This window comes from Octopus bimaculoides, chromosome 2 (genome assembly GCF_001194135.2).
Source record: "Octopus bimaculoides isolate UCB-OBI-ISO-001 chromosome 2, ASM119413v2, whole genome shotgun sequence".
NCBI classification, from domain to species: Eukaryota; Metazoa; Mollusca; class Cephalopoda; order Octopoda; family Octopodidae; genus Octopus; species Octopus bimaculoides.
In genome coordinates, this window is record NC_068982.1 from 108,558,444 (window position 1) to 108,573,199 (window position 14,756).

Sequence of the window (14,756 nt, forward strand, 5' to 3'; positions counted from 1 at the left end):
ACACTGACACTGCACATCCAGCAGAGCATGCTGTCTTCAAATAAAAAATGAGGAGAATGGAAATATTCAATTATTTACTATTCAATCCTATTCAATTTACGTCTGGAGAAATGACTTATCAATTTACATATCTTGAAGAGACCTTTCTGGATTAATAGGTTGTTAGAATTAGATAAAGTATGCCAGATTTCGTTTTACAACTGTTGTAACCCCTTTTCCTAAGTCTTGTGGAACATTTGCATTGGACTTTGAAGAATCATGCAAGCCTATGTTGAAGAATTTCTGAATAGCAGTTTCATCATCTTTTATACACTCACTTTTCCATGCCAGCATGGTTTGAACGTGACCTCTTGAAGCAATATTCTATGACCAGATACCCTTCCTGATCCAAACCTTATTTTTAAATGAGATACTTTATATAGTACCTTATAAAATACCACTGGTTTCACACATTGAATTGTTAAATTGTGGGATATATTATGTGGAACACAACAGACACCACCACTGCTCAAGTGGTGATAATACGAAGACATAAAAATGTCTACTTGCACACATGCACACATTCACTCAACAATTTTGTCAACCAAATTACACTCACAAGGCATTGGTCAACTTGAGTGAACTTCTTAATGACACAGCCATGCCTGCACCGATTTAGTTTGTTCCTAGATATGTGAAGTGAGGATATTTGGAATTAGGTAAATGTCTGGGTATTGAAAACAATTCCAAGTTGCTTTGGGTACAGGCATTTACAATCTTAGGTATCATTGATAAAAGTTGTTTAAAATATGTTAGTTTTAATTGCTCACAAGCAATATATTATGTCAATTCCTCTTACATTTTCTTTTTTTTTGTGTGTGTGTGTGTGTGTGTGTGTGTGTGTGACTTTAAAACTGCTACTTTTATTTGATTTGCTATAATTCATTCATAAGTACCTTAAACACACACATACTCCAGGTTCACTTTCTTTCTCTCTCCCTGAAACAGACAAAAATGCATGCACTTTGTTTGGGCTTTAATATATTCCTTATTTTTCACCATTTAGACTTAAATCAATAAGCATCATTATAAGCTCTCACTAAAACTGTAGATTTATATAATTGTCACAACTGTTTCCTCTGTTACATTGTAGCCTTCAACCAACAGCGACTGTTTGCTTCCACGCTGATAATGTGTAAATATGAAGCTTTCTTTAAAACAATTTGTATCTTCCCTTCAACTAAATAGCTCATTCCGTAAACTATTTCAAAATTATCTTAGAGCTTTGTTTTATATGTACTTCACACATCATGCTATACTTGTTTCCATACTCTTCTTACATAATGCTTTAGCTAATACTCTTTCTATATCTTTCTTTGGCCACTCATTTCTTTCTTTCTTTCTTTCTCTCTGTCTCTGATTTTAAAACAACTTGTCTTCTTGAAGTGTTTGACAGCACCTGCTTCTGTCTTCCTTCTATTAGTTAATACCTAACTCTGGCCTAAAAACATTTAATTATTGATGAGTTTCTATTTGGTAGGTTATAAATTATATCGTGTACATATCCTCACTATCGGATGAATAGATAGTCAATAAATATAAGACATTTTGAATAAGATAGTAAAGACATTATAATAATAGATAGAATAAAGAAGAGAGAGTGTTGATAATGTTAAATGTAAACAGACTTGGAGTTCAGGAATGGGATGTGACAAGAGATGTAAAAAAGAAAGAATATCAAAAAAGAAAATTTCCTATTGATAGTGACTGCTGTAGAGTATGGGACAGCAAGATGATTCTTATTTGTCTTTGATTCCTGGTTGATGCACTTAATTTATTCCACTATAACTTTCTGAAAGAATAGGAATAGAATTTACATTTCTCATTCTGAAATCTAAGTATGTAAAGGTAAGATTCTGGTGAACTACATGTGGAACAGTTTCAATTCTTGTTTGTATTTTATTTTACTTATTTTATGTTGCTAATGCTCTGGAGAAAAGCATGACCTTTGTGCAATCTCATTTTCTATTTCCTATATATCTAAAGCATGCCTAAACTGTTTCCAGTATTCTGCTACAACCCATAGAAACAGTGACAAAGGTGCTAGAGGTTGTTGGGTGATTGTCCAAACTATACTGTAGGGGTTACCTTATCTTTTTGTCATATTTAGAAAGCAGATGCTACTTCTACATCATAACAGGAAGGGCTTTATTCACTAAGTTACACACTCGTACAAAATACTTTCTCAGTTGTTCTGATCACAATCTATCCATGTGCATTCACTATGTGATTGTGTGTGTATCTATATATGAATGCATGTATGCATGCATATATATGCATGTAGTGTAACCCCAGTACCATGGTTTAAAAATATATTCTGTACCTATCTCCTAGATAAATATGACTAGAGAACATTGAGAATATTGGCAAAAATATGATTTAGGAGCTGAGTGAAGCTTGTTAAATGTATCAGATTTCTGTTTAGAAGTTAAAATTGAAGAATTTTTTCATATATATATTTATGAAATAAGGGGCAGCTGTATGTTTTTATTGTTTAGGTGGTGTGCATAATAAATTAGCATTTGATGAGCTAATTTTGATTCCTGTATATAATCTAAAGCTGTTGCCTGATTATGATCCAACTCATTCTCAGTGTCACTCACTGTTAATTTTTTTAAAATTATTTAACCGTTTTCTCTGAAAATTTTAGGCTTCATCATGTGCTAAATACCCCAAATGCTAACAATATTATGCTCAATCAATTCATCCCTTTACATGGTGACTCTTTGCCTATAAGGATCACCCATTTTCACAGAGAAGTGTTTATAAGTTTGTGTTTGTATTCTCATGACAAAATATTTAAAACATATTTGATGCTGGATTGAGTTTTATAAATATGTTTACATAAGAAATCAGCACTATATTGTGATGCTTTCAACTGCTGTTACAGCTTTTATTTTTATTCAAATATCTCAGAGATATCTTCAATACATAGTGACATTTTCCTTCTCTCTTTTCATCAGTTCACATTTTAATCCTAATTATTTGGTTGATTATGTTCTAATTTATTCAAAAAGATTTATAAAATAACTTTAGAACTCTTAATTGGGTCATTTAACAGTGGACATATCTACGTTTCAACTGTAATGAGGTTGGTTGATTTTCACTGACTCTTGGTTGCATGTAATGGTTGAGTAAAATGACTGTCAAATAAATCAGTGTATCTTAGTGATGGAGCATGGCAACTTCTCCATCTAATTCTACATTTACTGTTATTGAGCAATATATAGCTTTTCTTCTCCATTCTATACTTCAGTGAAGAGACCAATATATTGTTTTACTTGTTGAATCATTATTCTATCACCCCTTCATTAACATTTAGTTTCATTCATGAATGAAATATTTCCATTCTTCTCTTAATTATCTGACCACTCTATTGATTCTTTGTGAAGATTTTTCTTATCAATAAAAAATGTTTTCTTTTGATCTTTGGGCAGTATCCCAAAAACCATGCGATCTTCTCACCTCAGTTAATCCTCATTGTTTTCGTAACTGTCATGGTTAGCCTTGCATTATATAATGGCTACAATTCAGAAAGGGATTATGCTCCTTTTCAAATGTTTAGCCAAAAGAAGAAAAAACTATATTTGACAAATTTATTTGGAAACTTCTTCAGTCTCATGCATTTTCATAAAAGCAAAAAAAATACCCAGAAAAAGCAAAATATGAAATGAAGATTTACTAAGGGTTGATATCAGACAAGCGGTATATATGGTGAACTATTTTGATTGCAGCCTTTAAGACTTAAAATCTGCTATTATTGTCACAACAGCATGTGTGAGTGTATGTGCTTGCACTTGCTGTTGTAATAATAATAGTGAACTGAACTATTTTGTGAATATTGAACTATTCTGCGAACTGAATTGGGTATATTCCTTGAAGTTCTTGTATCTTACACTCTCTTTCTCTCCAACTACCTGATCGGTAATGAGAAAACTAATTGGGGGTACAGATCAATTAGAACACTTCAAAACTATGTATGAGAATGCTAAAAGTAACCCTTCTAGACTTACATTGGTCTGTGTAAGAAACTATACATGTGGGAGGGTTTTCTGAGGTTTTGAAGCATTCACAAAAGTTTAAGACTTTTAATAATGTGTGAAGCTTGGAAAAGTGGATTGAGTTAATATAGCTAATGATTAATCTATCTGAAAGTAAGGTGTTAGTAGGAAAGGATTCAAAAAGTTTTACCACATCAAATAAGCTGCATTTCTCAGTATGAAAGAAACAAATAAAGAATCTAATATAGTGTACTCATTGCAAACAAACAATTAACTCATAAATATAGTGAGATATTATATTGATTAATAGTGGATCAAATTGGTAGATGTACTAGAAGTCCTAAGTCAACAAGTAGATGATTTTTTACTTGGAACTGTATAACGTTCTATTACTTAAGTAACGTAATGATATTGCAGTAGCATTAATACTAGGCTTAAGCAATGTTAGAAGTGTGTTTTGTAATATGTGTATGTATGCCATATTTATGTATAAATAACCATTTTTGCAAACAACTTCAATAACAAATGTCAAGGGGTGTGGTATGTATATGAGGATAAAAATATGGATTACAAAAGTTTTGAACCAATGTTTCCATGTAAATTATGGGTGCATCTTCTGTGTAATTATAAATGTCCCTCCCTCCTCTCTCTCTCTCACAAGTATGTGTGTGTGTGTGCGTTGATGCAGACACGGAAAATTGAACTCAAAATATGAGTATATGTATATTTTTTATTCATATTTAGCTGAAGCAGCAGAATGACTCAAGATCTGAGAGTTTTGTGCATTGGCACTTATCAAGTTTGGTAACTGCCAATGCCTAAAACTCTCAGACCTTGAGTCTCTCTGTTGCTTCTACTAATATTAATAAAAATGTGTGTGCATATACACACCTACACAAAAGCTGGACAAACAATTATGGTGGCAATGATTCATTTATTGAGATGTTACATATATTTAAGTTACAAGATGAAGATAGTTCTTCACAGCTGTTTCAAAGATATGGTGATTGGTTGATACTATAATGCATATTATTAATAAGGCAGCAAGCTGGCAGAATCGTTAGCATGTCAGGCGAAATGCTTAGCAGTATATTATCTGCCTTCACGTTCTGAGTTCAAACTCCACCGAGGTCAACTTTGCCTTTCATCCTTTTGGGATCAATAAATTACCAGTGAAATACTGGGGTTAATATAATCGGCTATGCCCCTCACCCAAATTTCAGACCTTGTGCCTATAATAGAAAGGATTATTATTATTATGGCAGCAAACTGGCAGAATCCTAAGCATGCCTGGCAAAATGCTTTGCAGCATTTCATCGAGGTCAACTTTACCTTTCATCTTTTTGAGGTTGATTAAATAAGTACCAGTTACACACTGGGGTCAATGTAATTAACTAGCCTCTTCCCCCCAAATTTCAGGCCTTGTGCTTATAGTTGAAAGGGGTTATTAATATTATAAAATTCAAAGAACTCTTACCTCTGCTGGTGATAAAGGGCCTCTCGCTCAGAGTAAAAGGTAGACTGTATGACACATGTGTACGAACAGCCATGCTACATGGCAGTGAAACGTGGGCTGTGACTGCTGAGGACATGCGTAAGCTTGCAAGGAATGAAGCCAGTATGTTCCGCTGGATGTGTACTGTCAGTGTGCATTCACGACAGTGTAAGCACCCTGAGAGAAAAGTTGGACTTAAGATGCATCAGATGTGGTGTGCAAGAGAGATGACGGAGCTGGTATGGTCATGTGGCAAGAATGGATGAGGATAGCTGTGTAAAAAAGTGCCACACCCAAGCGGTTGAGGGAACCTGTGGAACAGGTAAACCCAGGAAGACCTGATATGAGGTGGCGAAGCATGACCTTCGAACATTAGGCCTCACCGAGGCAATGACTAGTGACCGCGACCTTCGGAAATATGCTGTGCTTGAGAAGACCCGGCAAGCCAAGTGAGACCATGACCTGTGGCCTATGCCAGGGGTGTAACCAGCCCACTTATGCATACCTTTCCTTCATTGGACACTAAATTTTGCTTGCGTAGACCTGTTGAGGCAAGTGAAATCGAAATCAGTTTCGATGACTGGCATCTGTGCTAGTGGAGCGCTAAGAGCACCATCTGAACGTGATCGTTGCCAGAGCAACTGACTGGCTTCCGTGCTGGTGGCACGTAAAAAGCACCATTCGGGCGTGATTGTTACCAGCATTGCCTTACTGGCATGTGAAAAAATATTCAAGCAAGGTTGTTGCTAGTGCCGCTGGACTGGCTCCTGTGCAGGTGGCATGTAAAAAACACCATTTGAACGCGGCTGTTGCCAGTACCACCTGATAGGCCCTTGTGCTGATGGCACATAAAAGCACCCACTACACTCTCAGAGTGGTTGGCGTTAAGAAGGGCATCCATCTGTAGAAACTCTGCCAGATTAGATTGGAGCCTGGTGCAGCCATCTGGTTCGCCAGTCCTCAGTCAAATCATCCAACCCATGCAGCATGGCAAGCGGACGTTAAACAATGGTGATGATTGCTTTGTTTTATATGAGCTGTTCCAAGTTTCACCCAGAGACCTCAAGTGACACCAAGTTGGATGTTTTCCTGTGGATGTTATTTATGGTTAGCAATGATAGTGTATGTGAAGGTGACCAGAATCTGAGAACTAAGCTTCTACTAGATTTGTATTATTATTTATTATTGTTATTATTATTATTATGCCTTGTGCCAAAATTAGAATTATCATTATTAGGCTGTAGTGTGTTGTTTGGGATTGATTTGAGTGCTATTATTAGCAGGTCCTTCTGGCTTCCTTTTATTGACGGAAAGCATGAGAGGAGAAAGGGAGGAGAGAGAGAGAAATATTTTTGTTATTGATAAACATGAGTCACACTTCTTTTATGAACAGTGTTTATCAAATTAGTCTAAGTAAATATAATCATTTCATAACAATAACAATCTTGAAGCCTGATAAAAAAAAATATGTTTGTTTGGCTTATGTCATGTAATCCTAATATATATTTTCCATCCATTGATAGTTGAGAACAATACTTTATGCACTAGAGTTAATATTATGCTGGTAATTGACCTTACATTATGGTGTAATATTTCAGTTTATCTTCAGAGATAAGTTACCATCAGGATTGTTTACAATTTTAGTTCCTTTCCATACATACTTATTCCAGGAAAACATAGCTGTATTTTTAAGAACAAATTCCTATTTATCACCTCTTTCGTTCAAAGAACATTTTATTAGAAACCACTAGATTTAATTTGTTGTTGCCATTCAATCCTAAGGGAACTCTGGGTAGATGTATGATGAAAAGTGTTCCAGCCATGACATTCCAGCTTTCCTGTGTATTTTGGATGATATTGTCTATATACCATTTTAACGATGTATAATTTGCTGTGAGGAAATCCAGCTGCTTTTGTAGCTGGATGAGTGGTTGTTAGGATGTCCTGTCATTGGCTTATGCAGTAACAAACTCTTCAGTTTTGATTATACTGTTCCCATTTGTGCTTATTTATAAACGAACAACAAAAATGGATTAATGCTTGGAAGCAACTTAATATGAATTACAGAAAGTGTCTAACTTCTTTGTTCTGCTGAGTACAGTAGAACGTTTAGCAAACTGTGACTACAACCCAATTTTGATTCCCACTTATAGCCAATTCATACCATCTAGAAGAGAAAAATATGATCTCCCATTTACCTTGTAAACCAGTATTAAATTAATCTGAAACCAGTATTAGTCCACTTAAGTATGATATGAAAATAAAGAAAATGAGCAATATCACTGTTCAGAACTTGTAAAGATTTGTTCTGTAGCCTTCACATTAGCTTTTTTTTATCAAACGTTTTGAGTTCATAAAGACAAAAAGTTTCTCTCATCATAGTGTTAAAAGTAAGAAAGCATAAGTGTAAATAATTGTGTAGTTTCAATTAACAAGTAGAAATAATGTGGAAGGGTTAGACAAAATATAGCTGGAAGAATGGGAATAATCTTAATTATTTGTTTTACTTGATGTGTTTTCAAAGAAGGAATGATACCACTATCTCCTAAATGAGTTGAATGAAGTTAATATGGTTAATATGGAGAATTCTACAAGATGTTTGTTTTGTTTTCTCAGAACTGAAATATTTCTTTACTCTAAGAGAAACAAAACTTTGCATTGATTTGATAAAGTTGATAATGTGAAGAATCTTCCAAGAAACGGGGGGGTTTTTGTCTTTTCTTTCTGTGAAACTAGGGACTTAAATATATTGTCATATGGTTTTTGTATCTAAAACTATTTTTGCAAGAAATTCTTAATTAAACAACAGTCATAGAACTTTTTCTTCTATACATTATCACACTTTAGCAACTGATACTTTATTCAAATGTTAAGTTTTGTGTATACTAATAACACACTGTCTTTTGTTACAGTAGTCACAGCTGCTAGCTTGATCTAGTTCTGCAGTTAAAGCACATTTTAAAAAATTGTGTGTGTGTGTGCGTGCGTGCGTGCGTGCGTGCGTGTGTGCGTGGCTAGTGTGTTATATATGTTAAGACCTTTGTGTATCAACAAACTGATTTTGTAGGAAAATTTTGCAGAATCAATAAACATATCTCAGGATCAATGTTTGCTGTTAATGAAATCAATTATATATATATATTGGTAAAAGTTTAACCCAGCATTAGTATTACATTATAGTTTGGTTAACAAAATCTATCTTGCAGTCCATTCTGATGCTCAGATGCTTCTAAACCTATTAATATGAAACAATAACATTCTGTCTGTTAACATGATTTAATATTTTGCCTTTCATGGCAGCTATGACTACAAAACTTAGCATATTCATCAACTAGTGTTTAAGTCTTTAGTTTACAAATGTAATGTGTCTTGGAAATAGTGATTGTAAGTTCAAATATTTGTAAATATCTCTCAAAAATTGTTCATTCATTATGTTTACTTAATTTACTGTGGCCTATAAAAAATATATTTATTGAATATTTAGTGGCTATATGGCAAAAATTTTAATTTATTAATTTAATCAATTTTACTGTAATTACTTCCCGTAAATTTTTAACTAAAAAAAATTTTTTTTTTTTGTAGTAGATATTTCTGAAAATGTAGGGTTCGTTATCATTACCTTTTTATTGTTTTCAAGGAGAAGAATCACTTCTGCATAGGAATGATGTAATAAGTTCCTTAATGTGACATTTTGTTGTAATTTTTACAAAGCTTTATTGATTCTAATCCATATTTATCTAGCTTGGTTGGTATATTTCATTGTGATGGTGCATCTTATTAACCTAAACTGCTTGATTGTTAATGCCAAACTTCCTTATTCTTAAGAATTCTATATGCTAATGGTGCTCAGCTTCTTTACAGTCTTTAATGCTTAACATGCTGATGTTTTGCTCTCTAGCCAACAAAGGCTAATCCTTCAAACATACAAACCGGTTATAAAATGTAAATAATCTATTTGTCCTTTTATTTCTTTGTCCTTTTGCAGCTTCCATTCTGCAGCAACATGGTGGCCATGCTCCTGATTTCAAAGGTGAAGCCTACACATTTAAGGCAACTACAGCTGGAATTATTGCAACTCTTTCTCATTGTATAGAAATAATGTCCCAGAGGGAAGATGCTTGGCGTAAACGCATGGAAAGGGTATGTCACTTGTTTTTATCTCAAGTGTAATTTGCTTTAAAGAAGTAATTTCATAAACAATATTTTATGTATGGCTTGCTCTGCTCGCTCTCAAGATTTTATCCAGTTTATTAAAAAGCTTATTCAATAGTTTACTCTTGAGTGATAATTTGAAAAGTAATAATATTAGCAATCATTTTGCAACAACTCCAGAAAAATGTCATGAATCAGGAAAATGGCTTTTGAGACAAAAGACCTATATAACAAAAGCCAAAGTACTACTTTGCAACAAAAAGTACAAATTCCATCATCACAGAATTAGTTTTGATGTGTAGAAAAGGATTTGATAGAAGCACAAAGTTATGTTCTTAGTGCAAGAATTAGATATAGAAGAAATACAATGACATCTCTTAGATTAGCAAAGAACCAGGACCTCAAATGTTGTTAGTAGTAGAATCATCTATGAATTGGTTAACTACTCTGATGGCTCACTTGAAGGAGTAGTCTTTTTTTTTGCTATCTAAGTGATATATTTAAGGTAGATGTAGTTGTAGTGATTACTTAATAGTTACAGAAAGAAGTATGCTAGAAGAGGAAGGTGTTATCTCTGTTGGCAACAAAGTGTCATTTTCTTTTTCTTTGTAAAAGTTGCATTGCATGAGACTAGTGTCAAGAAGTATGATGCTGTATTATATATGGGAATTAAGTGTTGACGGTTTGTGAAGACTGGAGAAAAATTTGTTGAGCATAATTATTGGATATATTGTGTAACTTGCACAAAGGCAAACTCTGAAGTCTCAGAGAGTGGCGAGACATGAAAAGCATAATGCATGCAAGAAAAAGCTGCTCTAGTATAGGTATGTGATGTAAATGGATAAGAGCTGGGTTAAAAAGTGCCATGTATTGACAGTTGAACATACTAAAGTAGGAGTCCAAGGAAAAGTAGAAATCTATGAATTAGCAAGGCTAAATCTCATGGCACAGAATGACATGTACTGCATACACTTTCAACAGATGCTAACATGGTCGAAAAAAAAGGTCCAACATTAAATTCTAATGATGAAATATCCTACTTGCACACGGCCAATGATTGCTGCATTTTCAGCTTTGACAACTAATAGCCAAAACTATTTTGCTCAGATTAACTGAAAGTATATATAAATTACATACTATTTTGTGTGTGTGTGGGAAATGTTACATTAGATTTATTTCTGTTAATGAAACAAACTGAATAGTATTTTTTTGTAACTTTTATGCAGGAAGTGGAGAAACGAAAGAAAGTTGAAGAATCCTACAAATCTGTTTTACTGGATCGACAAAAGCCAATAGTATTTGGTGGACCAGATTATGAAGTAAGTCTGTTAAGCACATGAAGTTTGTCTTTAAAAGCTACTCTTAGTAACTATTTTAAAGTTTTTGTTGCTCTGTTAAGGGAACTATACAAAGGCTTCAAAAAAGTGTATGGTGAAGGGAGACGGTATAAAGTAGGGAGAGTTCTTCAATGTTGTCAGGGATAAGACAAAATTTATAAGGATAAAATGATAAAATGCACCTATTCTACTCTGTAAAGTGGTAGGTAAAAAGAGCATCTAGCTGGAGAAAGCATGCATGAAATGGAATGGTTGATTAATGTGTGCTTCCACCCACCACTCGTGCAGGATGGCCATAACTCTGAACAAGAACTGATTTGGAATGTGTATAACTCATCCAACCCATGCTGCCATGGAAAAGCAGGCATATAATTGTGATGATGACGGTATTCATAGAGTGGCTGTGTGGTAAGTAACTTGCTTACCAACCACATTGTTCCGGGTTCAGTGCCACTGTGTGGCACCTTCTATAGTGATTATACCCTTGGGCTGACCAAATCCTTGTGAGTGGATTTGGTAGATGGAAACTGAAAGAAGCCCATCATATATATATATATATATATATATATATATATATATATATATATATATATGTGTGTATGTATGTATGTTTGTGTCTATGTTTGTCCCCCCACCATCATTTGACAACCGTTGTTGGTGTATTTACGTCCCCTTAACTTAGCAGTTTGGCAAAAGAGACCGGTAAAATAAGTACTAGGCTTAAAAAGAATGTCCTGTGGTCGATTTGTTCGACTACATGCAGTGCTCCAGCATGGCCACAATCAAATGACTGAAACAAATAAAAGAATGAGAAGCTGAGACTTAAAGAAGAGCTGTTTGAGTATCTAGATAAGTGTAAACAAATGAATGTAAGGAAGAAAACAAATATAATGAAATGAATAAAAGGAAAAGGAAAAATTAAAAGGCAGGTAAAAATAAGTCAAACAGTGTAAGGGGAATAACTCAAAAATGTTAGAATGAAAAATAAAAGCAATGTAAATATGTGAAATTAAAGATACAAAATGCAGACATCAAAGATATAAAAATGAAAATTATTCTTGAAAAGGAAATGTGGATAGGATAAAAAAGATGGTGGTGAAAGATTATTTGGAGAAATGAAAGAGGTTAACTATCGGGAAGCAGTATAAAAGTCAACTCTTGCTGGTGTGTCTACAGGAACTTCATAATTAACACCTTTCATTTAATGCATGCAAATCTTGAAATAAAAAGGAAAACTTCTCACTCACTTAAGTACAGTTTACAAGTTCGTGAAGCTTGTTCCAAATTACAACATTTAATTTTAAACAATGAGACTAAATTCTTTAAAAAAAGCAAAATGTACTTGAATAAACAGATTTTTTTAAATATTTCTCTTTAATGCATATGAGAATGGGTATGCTGATAGAAGCATGTCTTGATTTTACCCTATGACAGGTTTTCATTATTATAAGGACCTCTCATGAACGTTACTTCATCAAAGGATAATATAGAAATACATTTACCAATATTAGAAATGAAAGTTCATTGAATATTAGCTAAATGATTGAAATTCTTATAAAATCATTTTTCTTTGGGTTTTTGGTCAAAGCAAAATGTATTTTTATTGAAGTTACATGTAAAACATTAACTATACTTTAAATTGTTAAATCCATTTCCCTAAATAATTTAAGAGACCTTTCTGGGTTATGGTCATTCATGTTGTGTGAGATTAAGAACATATCTCCATAAAGACCTCCTCCCAAGATAAAGTTTTTTAAATGGAAAATCTAAAATATAAATTCTGAAAATTTTGTATAATTCAGTCCTATTATAAACTCCATTGGAAATGTTCTCACAAAAATGCCTTTTTCTTTTCTATCAGCATAGCCATTCTTTCAAGCATGTAAAAAATAATTTCCAATAACTTTGTCCAAGTACATTTGGGCCTTGAAAAAAATCTATTTGATCATGCTTAAAATAAGATGGCATATTCAACAAGCTTCACTGTAAGAATATAGATCCTTCGACTCAAACTTGCATTATAATTTGTGCTTAAGTGAGAAGCTTTACGTTTTATTTTGTGATTTGTATGCATTAAAATGAAAAGCACTAATTGTGAAGTTCCTGGATGCACAGACCTCTATATATTAACTTTGAAGTATTTTTCTCGTTTCCTTTCAATGGTTAATCTCTGATTTATTTCTGATCAATCAAGTTTTTTTTGCCACTCTTTTTGAACCTATTATTTCCTTTCCTTGAATAATTTTCAAATTTCGTTTTTATATTTTCAAATTATTTCCCTTGCACATCTGCAAATTTAAATTTTCTATTTCTTTTCTTTATACTAACTAGATTTCTATTTTTTTCTTTTCTTTATACTTACCTTTTCTCTTTACATTAATATGATTATACTTGTCTTCCATTCTTAATTATGCATGGCTTCTGTACCTTGAATTTTTATTTTGTTTTTCCATTTACATATTTACATATTCTCCTCTGACAACATCTTAGGTCAGCTGCAACTTATCTTTAACACCTCTCCTATCATTCTCAGTGCCTTTTTATGTCTGCTCTCGATGCACTCTACATCTGTTGTTACCCCACTCACTGTAGCCAATCTTATGAACCGCTGATCTCAGTCACTGTACAAATCTTTGCCCCAATTCTTAAGCCCTGCATATCATCTCTTTACTTTCTGATCTTCTACATGTTTTATTCTTTATAAACTTTAGGAAGGGCCACATTGTGCAATTAATGAAGATGAGTTTTTTGATGCTGTTGATGCTGCTCTTGACAAATTGGAAAAAGAAGAAGAAAGAGTAAGTTGATTTCAATGACACTTGATTGTCTGTTGGTTGTTTTATATTGTTTAGTACCAGGTCAGTCCAGATCAAAGATCTTCAAGCCAAGTGATGATACAGAAAAGTGTCCAACACAGTAATGGATTCAGAAGAAGAGCTTGTAATACCTCTGAATTGCTCTTGTAGCTTCTGCATGGGCCAAGGCATATTCGATGTTTATTTCACCCATGGAAGTCAGATAGAATATCATAAGTCTTGAGTTGAAGCTGATTACATGTTTCTTGTTGCATGCTGTGTACATCAGTTCATGTCAGATATATGTATCAGCTTTCTGGACATTACAGTCATCAGTCAGTGGAATTTTCCATGTGTTTGCTACTGTGAAACCAAAACCAAAACAGCTCTTTTAAGCCTATCAGGACTTTGGAAATATTTTAATTTTACTTTCATACAGTAACATTATTTAATACTTTAAAAGATTTGTTCCTTTAAAATATAACAATGAAATAGTTAAAATACTTCTGGATTATTTATATTTTTTTATAACGTAAAATTTTACATGTCACTTTTGTTTTTCTCTTCTTTCAGAAACTTAACCCTGTTGGTAAACCAATGCCCCCTCCTGCTATCTCTCTATCACCTAATCACAGCTTGTATAATGAGGTAAGTTCAGTTAATTATCCATTGAAGCTCTGATGTAGTAAATTACTCTACATTTCTTAATTATTAAGAATATTATTGTTTACCTTTTAATATATTTGATCAGATGTAACTTAAATGTAATGAAACTTTATAAGATATTCATAAAAAAAGTAATCATTATAAGCAGAAAGGTTAATTGCTTGTAAAACTATTTTGTTTTGCTTGTTTATTCATATTTGCTTGCTTTTTAAATCTCTACCTGAGATTATGTGTTTATATACATACATACATATATATATATATATATATA

At 33.3% G+C, this 14,756-nt stretch overlaps 1 protein-coding gene across 6 annotated transcripts in view; it reads left to right on the forward strand.

The window, feature by feature from the left end:
• The window catches only part of LOC106870404 (ceramide transfer protein), a 120,833-nt gene that overhangs the window by 79,920 nt on the left and 26,157 nt on the right, over positions 1–14,756 (forward strand). For 4 of the 6 annotated variants that reach the window (XM_052978594.1, XM_052978595.1, XM_052978597.1 and 1 more), the window contains 5 exons: positions 1,133–1,174; positions 9,521–9,675; positions 10,914–11,006; positions 13,736–13,822; positions 14,393–14,467. In XM_052978594.1, coding sequence (XP_052834554.1) covers positions 1,133–1,174; positions 9,521–9,675; positions 10,914–11,006; positions 13,736–13,822; positions 14,393–14,467 — 452 coding nt within the window. The remainder of the gene's footprint in view (positions 1–1,132; positions 1,175–9,520; positions 9,676–10,913; positions 11,007–13,735; positions 13,823–14,392; positions 14,468–14,756) is intronic. The other 2 variants (XM_052978596.1, XM_052978599.1) reach the window with 1 other exon arrangement.